This window comes from Ostrinia furnacalis, unplaced genomic scaffold, assembly GCF_004193835.3.
Source record: "Ostrinia furnacalis isolate ACB-3 unplaced genomic scaffold, ASM419383v2 OfSCF0398, whole genome shotgun sequence".
Classification (NCBI taxonomy): domain Eukaryota; kingdom Metazoa; phylum Arthropoda; class Insecta; order Lepidoptera; family Crambidae; genus Ostrinia; species Ostrinia furnacalis.
The window spans coordinates 781,889-807,812 of record NW_021130637.1 but is presented as its reverse complement, the minus strand read 5'-3'; the positions used below and the strand labels follow the sequence as shown (position 1 = coordinate 807,812).

Sequence of the window (25,924 nt, the reverse complement as noted above, 5' to 3'; positions counted from 1 at the left end):
TTTAAGGAATAAAAATGTAATCCATTACATTACAAATGCTCCTACTTATAATATGTATCGCCACAAATTAAAACAGTTATTTTCAGCGACAAACCTTTAATAGAAAGAATTTACGGCAGAAGTTATAACAGGCAACAACTAAAATTATTTCGTGAAAGCTAACAATAATGGTGAAATCAGTCTTCTAAAATATTGGAAATAGGTACGTAGATCTCGTTTTATTATCTCATCGCTACGGAAGAGAAATGATTAGAAATGATGTGCCAAATGTAGTGTAATGATAGAAACAAAACACGTTTTACAAAACAAAAGATTCTTCCCGCATCTTCCGTTACTCGGTAATGTTATTAATGACATGAAACACATTAATGATATCATTTTTCAAGCAAAATGGATGCAATTGATTGTGGTATCGTTAGTGCGAAAAGAGGAAAAATATGGCCGGACCATAATGCCGACATCTAGCTAAATGCTGTTTCTTTTATTTTTGTAATAAATAGGTAGGTACTATCTTAAAACAAAAATAACATTATCAAAGTATGATGTGCTTGCGACCGTATCTACTGCATTATTATGGAAATGACTTCCACGAACTTTGAGCTTTTACGCTTTGTTTCAAGTTAATAATAAAATATAGTCTTATTAAGTTCAAGTTTTAGAAAATATTTTCTTGGTAAAATAACGAACTTCACATGTTTGCCACTACGAGGTTGACATGTGAGTGAAAGTAGTTGTCAGAAGAAATTTTAACCAATACTTCTTTTTACAGTTAAAACAAATTGTCTGAAACGCCAATTTTGTGTCATAGATTGACGAAAACCCGGTTTAGATGAAAAGATTAGCAATAACGCTGCCTTTGCTGAATAAGTCACTAAGATGTATTTTTGAGTTAACTTACAGAAGGGGGAAGGGGGATATTCGAGGGGAAAATTAACTTACAGAAAATTGTTTTCCATACACAACAGTAACAAAAATCCTCTTAGTTTATTCCACTATAGAAAATCCCGTAAATGTAATGTAGCTTTGGTCCATGGTACGTGAAAGATGTTTATTACGAGATTCGCTCGTGAAGTTTTGTTGCTTGATGGCTTAATGCTCATATCCTTAACCTCAACATTTAAGGCTAGCGCCTAACGCCAAACAAAATAGAACAGCCGATTCCGCTGCTTACGATATTTCATAAGGATACCTACCTACAGTACTCTATGATCAGACTAAATTTTTCTTGTTATACCTAAACCTCCAGTAGGATTATTATAATACCATAATATGCTACAACTTAATTTAATAACAATAAGTTAATTTTATCTTGAATTTAAGCATTATTTTTGGGTTTAGTGGAAAATATATTAGAAGAAATTTAATAAACATTTTAATAATAAACATTCCAAAAAGAATAACGACGTAAGTGTGAGGTGGTTGAATAAAACAACTGAAGATTGGGCTTCGTGACGTGTCTTAGGCCCGGTTTCCACCAAAGCGGAATAACAGGATACAAGAAAAGTTTTTGGGAGAGAAACTAATTAGATTTCTTTGGTTCCTTGTTTCTCCCCTAACCAGCAGTAGTGGGCAGTGGGCTTATAAAGATTGAATATGATGAAGATGCAATGGATTTACCTTTCTCGTCCAACTATAGGCTAACTCGCGCAATTTCGGCCCGCTCGTAAACAGAATCATAAAATACGTCATCTACTTTTCCGGTCAGTTGCTTGATATTTATTTCGTACTTTGTAAGCAAGTTTACGTGCCACCAACTTGAAGTTTTACGTCCAAAAGTTGTTTGATATTACTGAGGCCTGCAATTTTGTCAACTCGTAAAGGCGGCCATTAACATTGTCGAAGCCATGTTTGTCGTCGAGATTATTTTCGTACGTGTTACTTTGGATGTTGAAAGATTTATGAGTGATAAAATGGCGATAAATATTTCAATGGGGTATGGGATTGAATCATTAACACTTTTTTTCGGAACTGTGAAGGCTTATGGGTTTCTTTTGTTATGTTAATTAAATGGATATTTGGGTTAAAAGAACCATGATTGATTTATTCTATTCTACGAGTATTCTATTTGAATTGCTTGATTTCAGATTAACCCATTTAGCCCTACCGTACCCTATGTGGTACGGTATCTTTTCGAAAATATTTCGAAGTACCAAACTGTTGTTAATTTGTAAAAATAATTGTGACAGTAAGCTTAAAGTGATTATTTTACATAAAAATATTTAAAAATATGTTTTAACAAGTGGTTTTGGAAATATTTATGAAATTCCTCGACAGAAAACAAAAAAAAAATTTACAATGTATTTAAGAAGGTATAATTTCTTATTATTCATGGTAAATTATGTTATTTATCAATTTTATTTTAAAAATAGAGTACATTAGATATCATGACTACAAAAAAATATTATTGAGATTATTTTTATACGGTTTATTCCAGTCTAAAATAGGTGTACCGTATAAGGTACAGTAGGTCTATGCATGAGCAAATCATGCGAAAAAATATAATTTAATATTTATTATTTTTATTTGTTTTAGGCTATTGATGCTTCACTATATTACCACAACTCATGAAAAATTTGATAATTTCAGCAAACATAAAGCAATCTTGGTATTTTTCTACTGCTGTCTTGTCAGATGACCGCTAATGATGATCAGATTGACGAAGATTTAGGCGATAAAGATAGTGTCAATGTAAATAATAACCCTCAGAGTTTTCTTCGATGGATTTGCTAAATTTCCATCGTCGTGTTGCTAAATGCAATTATGGATAGCACTAGACCTAAAAATTCAGAAGAAGCCAGGTCTTCTTCAGCTATCCTCACTAACTTCGGAGATGGTAGGAAAAAAGAACCAAAATGTGGTTAGTATCACAGAAAACGTCTTACAAGATATGCCAAGTGTGATACTAAGTGATTATGTGATTGTATTTTTATTTTATATCATACAAAAATTAATAAAAATCTTCTTTGAACAACGACTATGTTTTGCTTGCTTATAGACCTACTGTACCCTATATGGTACGGGCTCCCCACGGCCCCCTATTTATGGAATATTTTTTTAAATATTTTTTTTATGATTTTTAGGCTTCCCTTTGTAATTTTTTGCTGAAAAATCGATTTTAATTTACAAAAATAATTATCGGTCTAAATGGGTTAAGGAAAAACTACTTATTTGTAATTCGACAGGCTGACCATGTCTAGTTCTTGTATTCTAATGAAGACTCATGACTATTCTAATACAAGAACTAGTAATCATAATCAGACGCTCATGCTGTCTAATGTTATTACGTCTAGACTTTGAATAAATACCTAAGTACGACCTTGATCATCAAATTAATGATGTAAGTATAACGTTTCTTACCATAACAACATAAAACTTCAGATTCTAGCTGCCTCTTACTTTACCTTTCATAAGATATTCTATGCTTATAATGACGAAACTATTTACGAGTACATAATATTTCTTTTGTATTTCAATTGATATGGAAGGCAAATGAAGTAAGTAACAAAGCCAAATATGTTTGGTCCTTTTCGCAAAAAAGCTTTTACCTTTCCAATAACACTAACTTTAAATGATAAGCTTTGCGATTCTGCGTCTGAAACGGCTACGACAAAACCTTAAGGTTTCAACTTGACTGGCATCGAAAACTTTAGCGAAAAATTCCATTAAAAAGGTAATCATCCACCGCAAGCGCTATCGGCCTATCATCTAAAATACCTTGGGGAAATCTGGTTGAAACATCACACGGTCGCCATTTCGAATGAAATTCAACTGCCGACGAAGCTGTGAGTCTTTGTTTCCACTGTGCGGAATCGGGATGCAGAAAGTCATAGGGTTTTCTGACAGATGATACACGGCACGATTTTGGATATTGAGGATGAAATTACTTTAATAACATGTTGTGATAGGGTTAAAAATATCACTACTTACTTGTAAGCGTAAAAGAGACTACGAAGATACCGTTTAAATAAGTTAAAATTGGGTAAATAGTCAGATGATAACAAAAATTAGTGGCACGAAGACAGCATTTGTTGCGCCATCTTGTTAAAATTAGATCAGATCCACACAGATTTTTTTTTGTTTCAAAATACGAGGGCGGCACTGAAAATTTCGGGAATCAAGGAAGTGAAACAACATTACTATTTAAAAATGTATTTATTGCTTTTTAAAGTATTCTCCGCGAACTTTGACACATTTTTCCATACACGAAACCAATCATTGAAGCAACCATTGCATTCGGAAGTTTGGGTCTCCAAAATGGCCGTTTTGTAGGCTTCCACAGCTTCTTCAGGTGATGAAAATCTCTGACCACGCAATTTATTCTTAATTTTAGGGAAAGTATAGAAATCATTAGGGCTTAGGTCGGGGCTGTACGGCGGATGGACTAATAATTCTATGTTTTCTTGCTCTAAAAACTCTTTTGTTCAGTGCGCGGTGTGAGAACTCGCATTGTCGTGATGGAGGATGATGCGGCGGTTGCAGTTCTCTTTACGGAGTTCAGAAACGACCTGTGGCAAACAAATGCTAGCATACTAATCTGCATTAACCGTTCTTTGTCCCCCAAGAGGAATAGTCGCAACATGGCCGGTTTTGGAGACAAACGTGGCCACCATTTTTTTTGCAACACTCCGTGAACGAACAATTTTTGTTGGCTTTAATTCATTTTCGAACACCCAAACTCGTGACTGGTTTTTTGTTTCGGGTTCGTACGCGTATATCCATGATTCGTCACCTGATACGATGTTGTATACAGCATTTGAGGATCCTGCATGTAATCTCCCGAGAGTTCTGACGCACCAAGTAACGCGAGCCGCTTTTTGCTCTTCACAGAGCGAATGCGGTATCCATCGGGAAAACAACTTTTTTACACCTAATTGTTCATGCAAGATTATTTGTATTTGACTCATGCCAATGTCTAAAGTTGCCTGAATTTCGCGGTATATCACATGTCGATCTTCTTCAATCAGCTTACGCACAGCATCAACGTTTTCTTAGGTGACTGCAGTTTTTGGACGACCTTGACGGGGATCATCACTGAGCTTGACACGTCCACGTTGAAATTCAGGAAACCAGCGATAAATTGTGGTTTTGGATGGGGCTTCATTACCAAATGCAGAAATCATCCGGTCAACACACTGTTTTTGTGTTAAACCACTTCAAAAGTCATAATAAATCATCGCTCTTGAATTTTCTCGAGTCAATTCCATTTTCTCAACGACTAAACAAGTTTGATAAGACCTTGTGATACGACCGAGAATCTTTTTTTAAATAAATAAATGGTATACGATTTTTAAAACCCTGGAGTTTGCAATTAAATAGATTTTAATATGACTGGAACAGTGGAAATATTCCATTCCTGATACTTTTAGTGCAGCCCTCGTAGCACCTTTTAATACTTAATAAGATGCCGCTGCATTTAGCTTGATATGCTATCGTTTATACACAATGGGAACAGACCCACAGGATAATAAAGGAATTCGCGAAATCCAAGTTGGTTGTTCCTGTATAATGTGTGTTCCAAAATTCGGGCCAAAATTAAATTTGGACAATTCAAGGAAAAGTTTCAATTGTTTTTTTACCCTATGGGGTTTTTGCAAGAACTCTTTGTTTTACAGACCCCTTTCTTGTTTGCGAGACTCAAGAAAAACCAAGAAAAAAACACTTCCTTGTAAAATTACAAGAATTGTTTATTGTTTCGGAAATTTTGAATTCATTTTACTTGTTATTATGATAAACATTTTTACTCTAGTATCAGGAAATCCAAATAATTTTATAATATTTTTCAACAAAACAACAACTTTTACTAATAAAACAAAAAAAAAGATAATTTTGTTTCAAATAACTTTAATTTTATTATGATTGCTTCTACATCTAACTTAATTAACCGTACCTATTGTACTAATACAAAACAGCTCAACACAATTAACTTTCCGCCATTCAAAAGTAACAGATTCGAGCCTTTAACCCTTTTAAATTGGGCTTATTAACCCGTCTAATCGTCAAACTCACATAGCTTAAGGGTCGATTGAACCAACAAAGGACGTTCCGTTGGACCAGTGGGCTAATTTTGCAGAAAGGGTATGTAACAATACCCATGTCGCCAAGGGTCTGGATGGGCAATGTCACATACCTAATTTGCGAAGTGACACAGGCCAGATAATAATATGAATTTGCACCGCGCATTGTGCCGGTGACATATTGAAACAGCTTTTGTGCCTTTGCTTTATTTTAACCTTATCTCGCATAAAAGTAGCTTCATTTGATTACAGATTTAATGTAGATTGACTCAATTTGCTTTGAAATATTGAGGAAGAAATGTTATTATTTTTTAAGCTTGCAAAATATTCCAGGCTATCCAGAAAAAGACAAAATTCGAAATGAATGTTGACTTTTCCAGAATTTGGGATCGGACCGCTGTCAAACTCCACATCTATCCATGCAGGAGGCCAAAGTAATAAGATCTATTTGTTATCCGCGCTCTTTTCGATAGTGTCAGCGAGACTCACGGCTCTGAAGAATTGAAAGCAGATAAGTATAAATAGTTTACTTGAAAATACTTACATACAATAAAATTAGCAATAGTTTACTATTGGAAACAATCACCAGGAGTCAAATAACTAAAAGGGAAGACAAAAAGAGTCAGTGTGTGTGTGTGTGTGTGTGATGCAAAAAGCAATAGGCTAGTTTCCTAAAAAAATTTTTTTAGTCAGTCAATTTTAACCCTCCGTGTACGAGGTGACTAAAAGTTACGTCCCGTACCAGGTGGGGTATGACACACCCCAATATACAAAGTGATAAAATTTTCATTCAACATTTTTTTAGGTGGAATTTAATATTTAATATTGATTATTTACGTATGCTAATTAGGTTTAAGAAATGCTCTGAGCTGAAAATATGTATTATAACATTTTTATCATAAAAAAACAAAAAGACACAATTTCCGTTGTTCTTGTAATTTAGGAATCAGTTTCCCATGTATAATTTTTAATTAGTGCCTTTAATTATGACAACCGTTTTTATTTAACAAAGTACAAGTATGTACTAATAATTTAAAATTAAATTAAAAACTGGAAGGGTAAAAATTTGTTTTGATCATCGGTTTTCAATTTACCACAATTCTGATGAAAGAAAATGAGTATGCTCAATGCATAAAATGGGAGCGTAACAATTTTATTTATTTATAAAATATGTTATTCCATTTCAGTAGCCCGTAAATTGTATCACCAAGTACAAATTGTAGCCCATAAGTGTATGTTCACATACATCTTCGTATCTCAGTACTAAACTTCCAGATTCGCACTAAGAGTCATCTCATTTGACTAAAAGTGCTTGAAAATTTCAGATACCGTAAAAATCACGAAAAATAATATTTGTATTCAATTTTATTCAATCGACAAAGCTAAAAATATATAAATTACACCAAAACTGGATTTTTTTTTTAACTTTTTAACAACGTCCCGTACCAGGTGGGGTGTGTGACACCCACACGCACTTTAAAGGCATGTAACTGAGTTGGTAATCACCGCTGGACTGATTTTGCAACGCTGATCGAAGCAGCAGTGTCATAATTCCAGCTACTGAGAAGTTCAAATTCAGCACTTGCAAATTTTTAAAATTGTGGCTATTTTTAAAGGACTGGGGTGTGTCACACCCCACCTCGTACAGCGAGGGTTAATATAAAAAAAATATTGGACACGTATATATTTTTAATTGTCAATCAAACAAATAATTACAAAGTTATAGTGCGTTGAAGTTCCGCGCGACGTCACAAAGTGCTGCACTTTTACGCACTCACTGACGTCACGGGCCTTTTCTTTAGAACTTTGGCACGCTTTATCTCTTCACATTTTCTTTAGTTTTAAAAAGTGAAAAATAGGTGTCGAGTATTTTTTGATAAGCTAACTGACGGACTAATTTAAACTCTTGCTTTTTTACCCAGGAAACATCCCTATTATGTAAAAGCATAGTGTTGAATACTAATTTCCAGCTTTTACCAGAAAACATATGAGCATTGCAAACATTGTTTTTTGTACACGTGGACTACAATACCCTTTTTCGAGTCGCTTTGTTTTTGCATACTCGATCATCTAATTCGATCTGGATGGTTGTCAAAAATGATAGAACCTTCTAAAACTTTAAGCGACTAAAACTTGCATGACATTAATGGCCCGGGGATGTCTGTTTGTGATTGATTAAGGTGATACACCTAAGCACAGTGTGTTATGGGACTGTATAAACGGACATTCTCATTGATTTGATGAAACGTATACAGGGTGGAAACGATAAGTGATCTCACTCGATTATTTCTAAACTATACAAGATATCGAAATACTGATTATTGATCCTGAAAGTGCTTCACGAGCTCTTTCAAATGGTGTCAGTAATAGGTTACAGAATTAACTGGATCTATCCGCAAATTCAATGTTTTCTCGCTCCATACTAAATGTATGCCAGCCACACAATATTAGAAGTGTTAATTTTTTTATTCAATAATAAACACTTAAATTGAACTTCAAATTGCATTCTTATTTAAAATTATTCATGGAAAAAATTGGTTGTAGGCTTTACTTGCTATAATATTATCAAGACATGAGTGCCATGACTGTGGCAGTACTAAATGTATGGAAGCTGGAAATATTGAATTTTCGGATAGATCCAGTTTATTTTGTAACCAATTATTGGTACCGTTGGATAGAGCTCGTGAAGCACTTTCAGGATCAGTAACCAGTTTTTGGATATTTTGTATAGTTTTTAATATTATGATGTTTTACTAAATGTATGGAAGCCGGAAACATTGAATTTTCGGATAGATCTAGTTTATTTGGTAACCTATTATTGGTACCGTTGGATAGAGCTCGTAAAGCACTTTCAGGATCAGTAACCAGTTTTTGGATATCTTGTATAGTTTAGAAATAATCGAGTGAGATCACTTATCGTTTCCACCCTGTAGAGCTCAGTTATACAAACATGATAGTAAAACTCCCGTTTGAAAATTCTACGTAGTTTTCGCGGTATCAAAATTCAAAGTTACCTATTTTTTTACTTCAAAATTATGCAAAAATATTCTCACTCGTTAACTAATAACATTTAGTTCAGAATTGTTATAATACTTCATAGAGCTCTTAAAACTACACGTAATAAGCGTATTAAGTGCTTCGTAAACGCATTCAGTTAATTAGGAAAAATGATTTTACTGATTTTTGTTTTTATTTTTTTTCTCAATTATACCTTAATATATGCAAACATTTTTAATTGCAAGATATAGTCTGATATTTAATCTAATTGCATTAATAAAATCAGCTTTAAACTCCGTGATATATTTAAGAAAAAACATAAAACGTCTTAATAAAATTTTTACGAGTCTAGGGTCGACAATTTTGGAAGGAATAATTCATGTCTAAAAAGTTTCAAATCCCGCCTGTTATGTGCATAGTGTTGAAGGTTCTAAAAAGTCACATTCACATTGTTTTTAACCGACTTCAAAAAAAGGAGGAGGTTCTCAAGTCGAGTCTTTTTTCTTTTTTAACACTCTTATATTAACTTAAGTTGTATGTAAGTAACTAACTAAAAAAGTATGTGAACAAATCTAGGAAGTCGAATTTATCCTACCTTTAATAATTTTCTCATCAATTTGAAACCTATGTAAATCGAATGTCAATACAATAATTTGGTACAATCGAGCTGATGATATTTAAACATCCAAAAGAAATATTGCTATTAAAAAGTGATGGGAAATTTACAATTCTATATGGCGCATATTTTCAATTTGATTTTCCTCAAATATGTCACGGAATTTAAAGCTGATTTTTTTTATACAATTAGATTAAATATCAGACTATATCTTGCAATTAAATATGTTTGCATATATTAAGGTATATTTGAGAAAAAAAATAAAAACAAAAATCACTAAAATCATTTTTCCTAATTAACAGAATGCGTTTACGAAGCACTTAATACACTTATTACGTGTAGTTTTAAGAGCTCTATGAAGTATTATAACAATTCTGAACTAAATGTTATTAGTTAACGAGTGAGAATATTTTTGCATAATTTTGAAGTAAAAAAATAGGTAACTTTGAATTTTGATACCGCGAAAACTACGTGGAATTTTCAAACGGGAGTTTTACTATCATGTTTGTATAACTGAGCTCTATACGTTTCATCAAATCAATGAGAATGTCCGTTTATACAGTCCCATAACACACTGTGCTAAGGTTAGCACTCATATTAATCTACATAATTCGATAAACAAACATAAAAACAAATAAACGTTTTAAAATTTGTCAAACGCACAAGCCGTATGTCCGTTAAGAGTACAGAGTGCGAACGATAAATTTCATGAAATTCATGCGTTCAATTTCAGAGAGGACAAAAATATGAGACAATAAGATGTGTGCGGCAAAAGTATCAAATGCGGGTCAGCGCGACCGTTCCATTAGAATGGTTTGCATAACTGTTTAATATTAAAGGATCAATGCGCTCGGTCGGTTTATTATGCCCCAACAAAAGAGAGGTTTGATGTTGAATGTTGCGGTGTAGGCTTGAAACTGGACATCGCACGATTTCACCGCTTTGTGAAATGGTCAAGGAAATCTGTGCGCTTGGTTAAATTTAGAATTTGAGTTCCGTATTTGTAGAAAATACCAATTCCCTCTTTAAATGATGAAGGTTGACTGGCAGAGAATGCCCTAGCCCTACGGTCTTTACTTACCAATTTACATGACTTTAAAGTTTTAATAATTGGAATAATTAATAAAAACGTTGTCGTTTTACACAAAAAAAAATAAAACCGACTCCAAAAACCTGCACTAAAAAGTAGAAAATAATTACGTTATTTATTTATTGGGACCAATACTGTATATTACCATGATTGATATTCTCGGAGTCGGATACGTCGCTATAAAATTTGAGGTTTTCCCTCGATTTCCCTAGGATCCCATCATCAGACCCTGACTTGGCGGCAATGGGACCACCTCAGAAGTGTACCCTATCGAACAAAAAATGAATTTTGAAAATCGATCCACAATTGACGGAGTAATCGGTGAACATAGATAGAAAAAAAACATACATACAGCCGAACATACTGGTAGAACCTCCTTCTTTTTTGAAGTCGGTTAAAAATGTAAACAGAACGAAGATAAACATCGAAAAAAACATTTCCTAGTAGTCATTTGAAATAATCGCTTCGATTGTATCAACGTGATAATATCAATAAAGATCGCTAGAGATCATAATCTTTATTATGGTATCAATTTACCCGCAACACAACGAAAAGTGTATCCCTTATTTTGAGTTACTCCACTCGGTTAGGCCTTTTCAAGTAGATCAAAGTTATTGGAAATGGTTAACTTTGAATCTTTGACGTTTTAATTGAGCCCGATAATGATAAGAAGTTTTGAAAAGGGTTTGGGGCTACCAAACTGCGATGCGGATGTTTGCTGTATCATCTTTCATAATTTTGCAAAGATCTGTTTATTAAATTACTTTGATTTATATTAATCGACTTCAAAGAAGAAGGAGGTTCTCAATTAGATGAAAAATTTACTGCGATCATAATTTCATAATTGTCCACTACCGGAAAACGCAGTATGGGACGTCCACTCACAAGATGGACCGACGACCTCGTAAAGGTAGCAGGAAGGCGCTGATTGCAGGCCGCTACCTGGATGTGGAAGTCATTGGGGGAGGTTTGTATTCAACAGATTCACCAGTGGACGTCCTGTGGCTGAAATTATGATGATAATTTAAACACACTCTTTTTCAGATGTAATCTACATCGCTTAGGCACTGAATTTTCTATTCGAAAAATATCTAATTGCTAAAGCTTAAAACAGTAAGTACCTTTATAAAATGAAAAATAAAAGACACAATTTAATTATCTTAACTGGTTAATACGTTTACAGTTTCAAAAGTCTATTACAATGGTCCTCGAAGAAAATCCATCATGTTCGTCACACTATCTGATTCGATCGGAAGGCATAACTGTATTATTTATGGGAACCCCCATAATCCAATAATCCCTCCGTCTATTGCAAGTTCACCCTTTCGAAACGTGATGACGAAACTTTCCTATTACTCTCTTTGTCACGTCATTTGTGGAATCCAATTTAGTCATGTATGAATATTTTTGTAATAGCATTGCATTATGGAAATTATACACCTTGTTTGATTTGTTTGTTTTCATCTTCAAAAGGTTATAAAGTACCTACTATAAAAAAGTACGAATGAAATTATGTGATAGACTCACTCATCGAGGTACTTAATTGTTAAATGCAAAGGTAATTGTTTGAATTGGTCGCGGCGATACAAGTTTTCTTGCCAGAATAAATTGTAAATGTGACATCTTTTAGAAATAAATACTTTTTGCTTTTTTAAAAAGGTGACAGCACATTAGACTACAGTTTTGTTGCCGAATAGCACCTTTCAAAGCTACATAAAATGCCAATGTTTAGCTAAGTAAATGTAACATCGTCCTTACTTTAGAATTAGAAACCGTAGCTTGTATTCATAAACACAATGTGACCACCCACAACCACATAGTAAATTCATAAATAATTAGAACGGTCTAGACGTCCTAATTACTTATACCCGTATTCACAAACATTACTATGAGGTCACACAGTGCGCGTGGACGCAGGGTCCCAAAAACCTATTCATAGACAATACTTAAGTGGCGGAGTGACACATCAGTTTGAAACCAGTTTGAAATGGTCGCGTCATGTGTGGTCTCTCAACGGAATCTATGGCAGAAACTTTGATGCAACTCAGAAGTAACTAGAAGTTGCAGTTTCGTTGCAATTGCGTTTCACCGTGTGTTCAGGGCCTTAGTCTCAAAATACTAAACTATTACGTCCAAGACTGCGGCTACCTAATGGTCATCACAGACATCTGCCTTCAGCGGTATCCAAACCCGCTACAGCAGCTGGCAATCTAGGTCAGTACTTGAACCAACAGGGCAAATGACCGACTAGTAATAATCATTTTGACTAAATAGAACGACACGGGTCCTAACGCGACATTAATTAACGAGTTACATTATGTACTCACGGCTTGACGTTTAAGTAGACTGGCGGCTCGTGGCGTCATCCGTTCGGGCGGGCTAGAAAATTTTCAACTACCCTCATACCTATTGTCATTTGTTACACCACTAGTGATGTTATCACGGCTGCAGCATAGCAGCCGAAACGTCAAGCTGTGAGTACATAATGTAACTCATTATTAAATGGTGCGTTAAGACCTGTGTCTTTCTATTTTTTTTATGCACAATAAGGCAGGTATTTGACCACAATCGCACCTGATGTAAAGTGGGATGCAGTCTAGGATGGTACATATCTGCCCTGTACGTGCCTATTCACTCACTCTAGCCTTGAAAAGGCCCGGATTATAGTCTTCGGGAAAAACAACAGCAGGCAAACAATCAGATAGGGAAGTATTGGTAAAGTTCTAAATTACAACAACATTTTGCTTCGCAAGATCCAATAAAACAGTTCAGTTATGAATTATCCTAAATGGGTGCCAGAATATAGAACCGAGCTCGTTGCTATGATGCTCCGAAAACCACATAATGTTCACTATGTTGGGTCAGCGACGGGCGTAATTTATGTCCTTGATATATGACATCCGAACAGAGGCCGTTCCTGTGATAGCACGCAGCCTTGTGCTAGTCATTCAGTGCACACTGATATGTCTCTTCCATAGGACGGTGCTCGGAAAAATGCGAAATTCACCGGCTGTAGTCCGTTTTGTAGGCTTTGACGCGTGTTAAATCTAGTACATTTTGTTTGAAAACCTTTGATTTGACATGCATTTATCTTTCTGTTTCAAAAATGCTCACAATGTCTGTATTTGCTTGTAATTCTAATTACTCGGGAAAACAAGTCTCTCAATAGCATCTATTTCTGATGCCCTTATTCATACAAAACCTGTCTTGTTCTTACTAATAATATTTATTAACAACAAAAGTAATTAGAAAAAAACTAAGAACAAAACTAAAACAGCAAACTAAAAATGAAAACTGTAAGTAACAAAGAATCGTTTGAAAGTGTTATGAAATTTTAATAAGCCACAGGTTTCAAAAATCACGGAACAGATTGAGACATCAACAGTTTAATCGCTTCATCAAAACAAATGTGACGGCAATGACACGCCAATATTTTTGAAAGACTGACGTTAAGCTGACACAGATTTTATCGCGAACGCTAAAATTCATCGTCATTTTACGTTTCGCTTCCGTAACGATAGCGAAAAAGTATCTACTAGCATCGTAAACATTTTAATACCCATAAATTATTCAATGTACCGCTAGCACATTTAAATATTCAATTTCCGGCAAGATTGATGATGAAAGCAAGATAATAGATCATAAAGATGAATGCAGCAGTAAAGCCTGCAAATAAGCAATATTAACTGAAATATTAAACTCGCCAAAGGATTTTGTATTTGTCTTCGTCCATTTTGGAGGCATGGACAGCAGAATAATGAAAGATGTTTCATCAAAAATTTAACTTTTAGAATGTGTTTCATAATATTCATGTTTCATAGGGATTATTTACTAACTTAATAGGCTATGTAGGTATTATGCAAGTCGTTGTGGAAGATCTTGGAGGAGATCTTTGGCTGAAATGATGATCATGATGTAGTATATTGACTTTTCGAGTGCACGTTTATATTTCTAAAAATGCAAGTTTGCAAAAGTGATTCAGTCCGGCCCTAAAAGATAATTGAAATAAGGGAAAGGGTGTATTTTACGACAAACCCGATATGTTTTTAAGGTGACCCCTTTAGTTGCCACCTCGCATATTTATCGCCGCCAAAACCCTAACACCAGGCTCGCGAATAAATCCGCATGTAATAGAAACGTCAGCCCACCATAATGACGTGAGTTAAGAGAAACCTCGCCGTGCATGGGCACAGTGAATGTAGTGGCAGCAGAGACGCTAGTTCTTTTGAGACTAAAAATATCTTCAGAAGAAGGAGTCATGATAACACATAACATAAAGAAACTGTATATTTGGGGCTTATTTATATGAGAGTGAACTTTCTGGCAACACGAGATTTGACCACCACCAGTTGCCTCACAAAGAAGGATGAACCTTGAGAGCTGAATTATGCATAAAATTATACTGAAAATACTCTAGCCAGCTGGTAGTTGACAGCTCAGGAGATAGCCTTAGATGAGTTTTACGATGACAAACAACATTTGTATAGGTACTTGTTTGTCAGCGCTACTATCGATCGATCCTATGTTTCAAATCTATCCTATTTCCTTTTCAATCAAAATCAAAAATGTTTACGTTTCGGTTCTAGTGACCGTCAAACTTTTCTTTGAAACTAATTTAGCCTCTGGTGAAGTCTATCAACGCATCTAATTGGCAAGCAAGCAGTTCTCAGTCTTTAAATAGTCCTGATAGTGAAGTGCATAAGCACTTGCGAGAATTCTGCCTATCCCTATTCTATAAGAAGCTCTCGACTTTTCTCCAGATAAAATAAACTGTAGGTAATAAAGTTGTCGCCGACTTAATTAAGAGGCACGTGTCTGACGCGCTCAAATTAAAATATATGGCCCTCAACGCAGACTACTGCGGGTTTAACTGAGGATTTACACGGATTAAGGAGTGTTTTGTGTATGAATAAAGATCCAGCGAGCGATTATTGAGTCGCTAATATTTTTGAAGGTGACTTTACTTTGGCCTTTTAAAGGTCTTTTGGTTGAATGAATCTCTTTACGAGTATAATCTAACGTATAATCCGTTGTCCTAGCTAAGTAAACGACGTAATGGAACCAATACTTCAAACGACGTGTGTTCTACGCGACTACGTAGGTCTATTATTTGCTACGACCATTCGATATTTTTGCGTCCCGTTGCCGAGTTTGTCGTTCACCGTACGGGTAAAAGTAGGTGTAGGCGATTAGTTGTCAGTGTTATCGTACATTTAGTGCTAATAGCGTCACATAAAGTCTGGCACTATATGCTGCAGGATGCAACTCAGAGCGGGTCTACTACCCTATTTTTAAAAACTCCAATAAAATTACTAACCATACGATCTTCACTTTATTTATAGGTACAAGGAATGACGTCAAGTAAAGACGATGCGGCCACCGAGAATACAAAAACTTAGCCTCTTTATAAATAATACCAAAAAGTAACCTTCTTCGGAAATCTTAACCCATGTAGAGATCTTAAAAAACATTATAATCAGTGGGTTTCTCTTTGGAAAAAAAGTACTTGAAGAAACTCAACAAAACTTCAAATGATCGTGGGATTACTCACAAAAACATTCTGAGAACATTAAACCCAATTATTAATTCCCCAATCTGTTGCAAATTGCCAATAAAGCTCGGGCAGCTTTGAATTAATTATCAAGTAGCACTCAGATAAAATGTAATGTAAAAACTTTATTTCCGTCTTAAACAGATATTGTTTCTATAAAGGAAATCTACTTATAAACTTGGTGAATTAACAAAACTTGCGGGTTTGTTTTGGAAGCAGGAAGAAAGACCACAGTCTAAAAAGCCCCGACCCTTCTATTCGATGCTTTGCTCAGGTTTTGAAATTCTTTAAGGAGGTTTTCTTCTCTGTTGTATAAATAGCACTGTGGGAGCGATTTTAATCTAAGGCTACGTCGTAATGATAATAATAATTGTTGGGATTCTGTTAACAAGATTAGCGAGTTTTTGTCGTCTCAACTTCCGACTTGAGAGTTGTGGGTACAATTTGCCAAAATAGCTCCACAAATTCTGTGGAAATACGAGTATATTCTGAAAATATATTGCGTGCTACAATAAGGCTGAGTTGCACCACCAACTTTAACAGTAACTATAACGATAACCAGTCCTTTTTGTATGGAGTTTGACAGATTTTTGACGTTTGTCAAAGTTAAAGTAGATGGTGCAACCCAGCCTAATTGTATTAGTTTACCTTTTTTAGGGAGGCCTTTGTCCAGCAGTGGAAGTCATTTGGCTGAAACGAACGAGGTAATACAGTCTAGACACCAAATCCACCGCGACCCCACAAAATGAGTTCTCAAAAGTCATAGAAACTACAAGTTTCTTATGAAATAAAGCCGCCGTCAACAAGCTGCCGGACTGTAGGTGAGCTTGATGTATAAAGTCCTTAAGACACATCCCAAGTAGNTACTTGGGATTACGTCACAGATCCGTTTCATAAAACTACACTCACTACTTGATTCTAAACTAAATTCAATTAAAACTAAACTAGATTGCAACTTCGTTATTCGTTTGAAAAAGTCCTAATAAAAAGCCCGTGGATTTTTTATAAATCTAACTTTTTAGCATCCTATAGGTGGACCGACGATCTGGTAAAGGTCGCGGGAAGAGCCTGGATGCGGGCAGCGCAGGACCGTTCATTGTGGAAAACCTTGGGGGAGGCCTTTGTCCAGCAGTGGACGTCATTTGGCTGAAAAGAAGAAGAAACATCCTATATTCATCTCTTTGTTAGAAAATGAAGCTTTCCGTAAAAGCTACTAAGGAATAGCGTTCTCTTTACCCCACAGCTGAATAAATTCCTCTACTCAAGATACCGTTCTTGCCTCGACTGCGGAAGCCAGTCGTTTACGGGAATCATCGTCCGAGCTTACAGACTCGTTAAATTTTCAACTTTATTGCGAATTCTCGAAGGAAAAAAATGTGAACAACAAAACAGGTTAGCTAAATAAAAGTATAGTTGTAAGATGGAAATCCAATGCTGGGATTATCTTATGGCAACGCATTACTAACATAATACAGCAACCAATGGCATCTCAGGGTCAAATTAGTAAAATCGATATCTATATTAGAGTATTTCGATACTACAAAAGTCAGTTCTGTAGTTTTAAGTCATAAAAATTTGAAAACGAAGGCTGAGTTGCACCATCTTACTTTCAAAGTCAAAGTCAAAGTCAAAATTTCTTTATTTGTTTAGACTAATAAATAGTTCTTACAAATCGTCATTATTGCTCTTAAGGAGCCTCTACATGTCTCATAATCTTTTTACCCTACCAGCGCTTCGAGACCAACATTTGGCAAGTGCTGAGAAGAAGCGCCGCAACAAACTCAGTCACCACTGTCTGCCGGTTAATATAGATAAGTAGAAATAGTAGTAGTAGGTACATTCAATTCAGGAGCAGTTCACTGAATTTACCATGCATTCTTGTATGGTGTATCTTATAAGAATGGGTATACAAGATTGCGTGGTATATTAAACAAGGTAGTGACGTGCTAATATCTAGACTAGTAGAAATTACTCGCATACATAAATTTGAATAACTTGGATTGACCAGTCCCCGAAAGCAGCGCCTGTTCACAGACATGACGAGTGAACCAGCCATCCATTTAATTTTGACAAACGTCAACAATCTGTCAAACTCCATACAAAACACACCGGTTATCGTTAAAGTTACGGTCAAAGTTAGGTGGTGTAACTCAGCCTAAGTTTAGGAACTCCAGAACTCTACTAGATAAAGTTAAAAAAATCCCTTTTAAAGCGTACAGAACCCAAGTAACACAAAACACAATTATAAGAAGCGTACAACAGCATGAACCTACGTGCAGAGCAGTATATGAGCAGCATATGTAGCACTATATCAGCCGTATAAAAGTCTATAAGTGTCTTATAAGCGCAATTTGGGCCCCAAATAATACGGCTTTGAGCATTATTAAATATTATTAGTGCTGCTAACCAGCGCTTATAATGTTATTGAAGACAGACATTAGTAAAGTTGTTAGACAGCATATTCTAATGTAAAAAGCATTTTATTAGATGTTAGTACAGCTTTGAAACAGCTTTCAGAATTACAATGCCAAAGTTACGTTTTATTCTAAGGCTGAACGTTTTATTTTGTTTGTTTGAAAGTATTCGAAAAAACTTATCGCATTTTATTGTCCGATTTGATTATTTTTCGTTTAGAGTATTGCAGTGCAATGGTGTTGTGAGGAGTTGTTTTAATGTCTTTATTTAAAATAATTTATCATAAGGTAAGTATCATATTTTTTTGTTTCAAGAATGAAAATGAGCTGGGAGTATTAGTCTTATGTGAAAATATATATATGTTTGTGGTTTATAATTCACGCGCCCTCACAGAAATCCTTTTTTTAATAAAATAGGGACAAATTTAGAATCGACATATGACACTTTTTGTGATTTTTTTAACGATTTGATTAATTTTAACTTATAAAATTGCTTCTATCGATACTCCGCTTGTAAGAAAAGGATAATAAGTAGTATTTCATGCATATGTGTATTATAATTTTATTTTCTATGTTAGAGAAAACAGAAAGCAAATGGCGTCAGATAATATTAATGTTTTAAACTTTCAACTAGTGTCTTTTAATGTTGTCAGTCTTATTATAGTAAAAAGAAAATGGTTAAGTCATTCAACCTACATATAAAATATCTAAGTGATATCTTTAGCATTACTGTAACACTTTTTAGGTTTTTTCCACTGTTTATTCATGTCAATAACGTGACACGTTCGACATAAATTTTCTAATGAATATACAGGACCTACTAACGCACAAATGAATATAATCATACGGCTCGTGGTTTTATGGCCAAATTATGACCTAAAGTAATAAAATATTTTTTTTATTTATCTAAATAGTGCTAAAAGCTTTAAAGTAACAATAAAATAAGAAGATAACAGAGCTAAAACTTTAGTAAATGTTTGGCTAATGCTGAGCAGTAAATAAGCATAAGAAAAGATCATAAAAATGCGTTCAATCTGTAAAATGTGTTAATATATCTGAATGCACTATAGAATATTTCGACAACGTTTATTTAATGCATTAGGTTTTCTTATTTACTAATATACGGTTTTAACCTTTGTGTTAGTGTAAATGCTGTTAAAGGTGCTGTATATTAAAAGTAATTAATGTTTTAGTATGATTATAAGCCAATTAACTTAATTTTTTAGACCATATAATAGCTTCATGCATTGTAAATTTTACCGCATTCTACTCAAAAGCATTTAAACTAAGTCAAAACTGATTTAAAGTGATAGTCTGACTTTAAAACGTAAATCAATCTTAACTTCAGTGAATATACAGCTTGCGTGTTACTTGGGAATGACACAGTTGTAAATAAGATTGCATTTTCTTATATTTTATGATGTATGGACCGAAAAGGCAATGACGTACGAGGCATTACACAGTTTGTATTTTAACCCATAAATTAGTTAACGCACGTAACTGTGACATTAAATTCATAACAGCCAATAACGTTTTAGTGTCTACAATAACGTTAATTAAGCATCCTTCAAACACATTCACCTGGTCCGACATCTATTACCGGGCTATTGAGCTCAAACGCTCGACCTTCTGTGGGCTCAATGAGCATTTGAGCTACAATGTCAGTCCGACAGTTCAGTATTGGAGGCATTGGAGGCATTGTCGGCTCAGTTATTACAATAATAGTTATTATTCTGCAGCTATGAAGCAGATGTAGGTTGATAAACAAATGAATAGACATTTACAACGGCCGTAAACCGTTTAGGTTAGATTATGTAAAATTGCTATTTTAATTGCTATACTTTTTATTTACCTGCCTACTGTCATGCTACTCGTACTATATTAGGTAAAAAGGTTAAATAATAAATTCTGAAAGTTAAGAAGTAATCTTTCTTGTCTTGCAGGATTATAAGCAATTGAAAAGTAGTTCAAAATCCGCTCGACTATGACTATTATGGAGAATCCACTCCCAAAACAAGCTTAGTATTATTTATTTTATCGAAGCTTAATTGGAGGGATTAACGGGACTATAGTAATTTGTGCAATAAAAAAAGGGAAAAAAAGAGAGAGAAAGAGATAACTCAGGGTTGTTTTATGCAGGGGAGAATACTGTGTACCAATTAATATTTCAAAAGTTATGGGCGAGGCTTTTGTCCAGTAGTGGACGTCATTTGGCGATCACGAAAGGCTTACTCGTATAACGAATTTTCCTGCTACCAGAATTTCATATATACGGAAATCGAGCATGTATCCAACATTTTATAGATACGTTATTAATTAAGCATCGCTTAAGCACATTCGCTTAGTCCAATATCTATTAACGAGCTATTGAACGCTCACGCGTGGCCGACCCACTGTTTGCCGGGCACAATGCTTGAGTATCCGGGTAGGTATTGTCCGCTTATGTTATTACAGTATGACGTGAACAGGGACTGCGTATTCTAAGGCTGAGTTTACAACTGGTTTTAACAGTATCTATGACAATAAGCGGTGTTTAAGGAGTTTGACAAATTTTTGTCGTTTGTTAAAGTAAATGTAAGATGGTATAAGCCTAAGAGTGACGCAATCAGAAAATTCGTATAAACTGATGTTTATGTAAACAATTAAAATGAAAACATGAAACCAATCCTTGGACCAAAAAGTTGGACATTTTGAGATTTTCTAAAAGTCAAAATCTTGTAACTTTGACACGCATAAGCTCTCATTTTCATTTATGTTTTTAATGTCATTTTATCCACACGAGATCCAAAATATTGTCCGCACTATGATGACAAATGGAATTTTATGGAACTACAAAACGTTTTTGCAATAGAAATAGTGTGAATTGCTTTTGACTGTGTACTTTAGTTATATTATTCAATCCGATATACAACTGCTTATTGTTCACTTTCTCTTTCAATTTTAACATTACCCTTTTTATTTAAACGAAGCAAATGTTCTTTAACCCCGCGTAGGGTTGCCAGGCGTCCGGCTTTTTACGGTCTTGTCCGGCCAAATATTGTCTTGTCCGGCCTGTCCGGCTTTTGTTAGGCTTTTTATTTGGCCTGCTGCGCCAGGCGAAAGTCGAGCCATAGAATAATATAAAGCGCACGCATCAGGATGTTATGTTGGACAACCGATAATACGATGACAGTACTCACTCGGGAGCTATGACACTAATTGTCACATGTCCGGCTTTTAGGGTAAAATGTCCGGCCAAACGAAAGCACAGAGTCCGGCTTTTGTGTTTTTGGACCTGGCAACCCTAACCCCGCGCTATTCTACAAAGAGTTTCTAAATATATTACCTCTCCTTGTTTATTCAAAATATATTACATCTTGTTTATTCACGTTGATTATGTTTTGTCTCCTTTGTGTCGACTCTTCATTAAAATCAAATAAGCTGTTTATCGAGTTAAGGCACTACGAGGGTAGCTTTATAATAGGGTCGCTAATTAATGGGAAAATAATATTTATTTTAAGTTAAATATTCTTGATTAATTAAAATTACTTTCTTATCATTAATTAATGTGTAAAAGGACCATTCTGGTGGACCGAAGACTTCATGAAGGTAGCGGGAAGGCGCTGGATGCAGGCTGCCACCAACCGGCCATCGTGGAAATCATTGGGGGAGGCCTATGTTCAGCAGTGGACGTCCTATGGCTGAAATGATGATGATGATGAGGACTATTCTGACACTGAAATTGGTGCAATAATTTTCCTTGTGATATTTAGATCTACTTAGCTACTTGCAACAATAATCTAGATTCTAAATGGATTTCTATCTTTAAAAATCGTAGTTGGTTTTGAAACAGATTTTAAGGCCACCTTTTATTGAGTAATTTAGAAGAATTAATAAAATATTCATCGTACTTGACAAGAACGTAGTAAATATAACACAGTTTTTCAAAGTTATTTTTAGCTTCACACAATAACTTCCCTCTAATACACAGTATATTTCACATTAAAGCAATAGCGAAAATATCCACCATAATTCCAGGAAAACCTTTGAAAAATACGGACATCTCAATCGACCAATCAAACGGGATGGAGACATGAAACTGTATCTAAGCCTGATCGATGTCGCCGTCGGCCCGAAGACAAATCGTCAGCTCCACTAAGCTTCGGCCAAACCAACGCGTGCAACCGGCTTGCACGATGGCGATAGCGATGGCGATCAGATGTGTATGAATTTATAGCGATGAGTTCACATCAACGCGTCCTGTGGCCTAATTCACGTAACGAAACTTCAACGACCATGCAAGCGATTAGATCGCTGGAATCACTTCTCTTTTCGTATTCGCGTGTTAATCGCCCTATGGTTTAATCGGACGACAATAATAAACGTCAAATGACAAATCGCTGAGTTGGGATCCTAATGAGTAGGTAATCGTTTTATCGAAATGACACGTGAATACGGATTTAGGACTGTTCTGTTTTTAATAGGACGAGGTCAAAGCTTCAACGACATTTTGACTGTTTCAAAATACGTGAATCATGCCACTGGCACAGGCCGCGCGTCTTGTATTTGATCACGCGTCCTGTCATTGGCCTATGCACGCGCAGTGATCGCCATCGCCGACGCGATCTGAACGCGTTGGTTTGGTCGAAGCTTTACATCGCAGCTTGCGTTTATGGCCCTTAATCAAATGTAGTTCTTATGCGATTAGTTTAGCCCCAATATTTTGTGGTAAAAATTTTTTGTCAAATTGAGCTGCCAATTGGTAGCTCAATCAGGATGAAGTGATGTGGCTTAGCGTCGGCTTTGAAAGCCATTAACTTTCTAATAATTCAAGCTTGTAATTTCTGAGTAAACTGACTGTGCTCAGTCTGGAAATCAAAACCTGAACTTTTGGATTCATAGGTCTAATCCTTTAACAACTACAACCCAATCAAGCTAACTGCTCACCTCGCTGGAATTCGACTCTCCCTCCCACCACAACTCCCACTTACACGCAGACCTCCCCGCACTCGCCCCATCCGTACCAGAGCGTCGATGTAACGTCACGGCCGCCAAGTACTTAAGTTTCCAGTCTTTTCTGTGGTCAGGTTATAAACGGATTCCTATTTCTTACCTACTTGTCTCATTTTACTACCCTGCCGCACAATTTATAAACGCAGTAAGTAACACGTGAACAGTTTCGAGAAAAACGCGATCAAAGTTGAAATTTTATTTTGGGGTGTCTACAATTAGTTACGCAAATATTTGTAAAAAAAATTATATGGGCTTATAGAGCTAAACTCAAAGTTTATTTTGATATGAGGTTTTTGTATTTTAATTAATATTTTGTATTTAAAATTATTAAAAAACTGTTTATGTTATGGATTAACTAAGTTTTCGTGTGATACTTACTACCCATGAATGCAGTATGATTGTTCCTTACTGCGTTTATCAGTAGTTTTCGTTACTTACGGTACATGTGTTAAATGATTGATTTAAATTTTAGTTCTTACAACGTAATATATGCGCCGTATCTTTACAACTTACTGCATTTATGAGTGGGAGTGTGAATCAAAATAATTTATCAAAACTTTAAATGCGCAGTAATAATACAATTATACTGCGCTTATCATAAGCCAATAACGCTTTCATGTTGAACTTTCCCAAATGACCAAGGGGTAAATGAAACAAGTATTACAAAATAATTGCTGAGATCGCTTGTTATTCAATAAAAAATTAAGATATGGCACCCGCTTTTAGATCTTAAATATACCAATCTAATAAAATAAAGACTCGGTCGTTCGTTTCAGCCGAAAGACGTCCACTGCTGGACAACGGCCTCCCCCAAGGATTTCCACAAAGACCGGTCCTGTGCCGCTCGCATACAGGCACCTGACGCGACCTTCACCAGATCATCGGTCCACCTAGTGTGAGGCTTGCCCAAGCTGCGTCTTCCAGCTCATGGTCGCCACTCAAGAACTTTCCTGCTCCAGCGGCCATCAGACAACTTATAGTGTCTCCAACCTTCAGGAGTGGATACAGCACGGCATTTGACATGATTTTTGTCTTGTCCATTAAAGACCCATTTGTTGAGAGGCTCTATTGAGGCAATCGAGGATTGAACTTAAATCCTCCACGTTCTCAGCCATGACTACGATATCGTCCGTGAATCAAAGATGGGTGATGTACTCGCTGATGATATTTTTATGCCCAATCCGCTCCAGTCCAGAAGCTTGAAAACATCTTCCAGAGTGGTAGTGAACATTTTTAGAAATATGACATCTCCCTGTCTGACCCCTCGCTGCAACTGAAGTCCTGATCCCGGAGACGGACTGACATTGTGGCCTATTCGTACAAGCCCTTCAACGATTATATCTATAGTAAATTTGGCACCGTTGGAGAGACTGTAGCTTGAAGAGAGAAGTCTTTCTCATAGACCACAAATGCCAGACAAAGTTGCTGATTATTCTCCTCAGTTTTCTGCCATAGATAAGTATGTGGTCTATCGTACTAAAGCCTTATCGGAAACCGATTTGTTCGGGAGGCTAGATGTCGCGTGAAACCATTCATGATGACTCTCAAAAACAGAATCAGAAGTGATGGTGAGATGGGTATAAAATAAATTCTTCAACAAGGTTTTGTTGCCTTTTTTGAAGAAGAGTATTACCACACTTCTGTGCCATGCCTTAAGCGTTTTTCCCTCAAGGATGACGGAATCGAATAGCTTCTAAAGAGCCTTTAGTACCGGCGTTCCGCCTGATTTCAGAAGCTCAGCCGTGATTCCATCATCGCCCGGTGCCTTGTTGTGTTTCAGCTGTTTGAGAGCCATTCTAATCTCGTACAGACACGTCCGGGATATCTTCGGTATAGTGTCGGGTCAATCTAGCTCTTGGGTCTTCGGCTAGATTTGTCATTTGGACAGGTTTTCAACTTCTTCCAATAACGTAAGAGTCAGCCACTGCGTTCATAACATGTTAACACCTAGGCAGCACTCTGACAATCCTTAGTATGTACGCAGTATAATTGTAATTACTGCATTAATATTAAGTACAAGTCATCTGTTTTTCCTATGGAAACATAATATCAGTGTGTGTTTAAGTGGAATTACTGCACATATACTATGTGCAAGGTGAACTTAACAATTGTAGAAACATAATAAGAATGATGTAATAGGCACATACTGCACTATTACTGTGTAGCAAATTAAGTAAGCGCGAGTATTCACGTAATATTAAGTTATTATGTGCTCTTACTGCTAACATAGTATGTGAAGAAACCTACAAT

The 25,924-nt window shown here is 35.7% G+C and overlaps 1 protein-coding gene across 1 annotated transcript in view; it reads right to left on the bottom strand.

The window, feature by feature from the left end:
- Nucleotides 1-20,381, bottom strand: part of LOC114363340 (zinc finger Y-chromosomal protein) — a 31,801-nt gene extending 11,420 nt beyond the window's left edge. The window contains exon 1 of the mRNA XM_028319030.1: nucleotides 20,283-20,381. Within this exon, the coding sequence (XP_028174831.1) occupies nucleotides 20,283-20,381 (99 nt within the window). The remainder of the gene's footprint in view (nucleotides 1-20,282) is intronic.
- Between the last annotated feature and the right edge of the window lie 5,543 nt (nucleotides 20,382-25,924).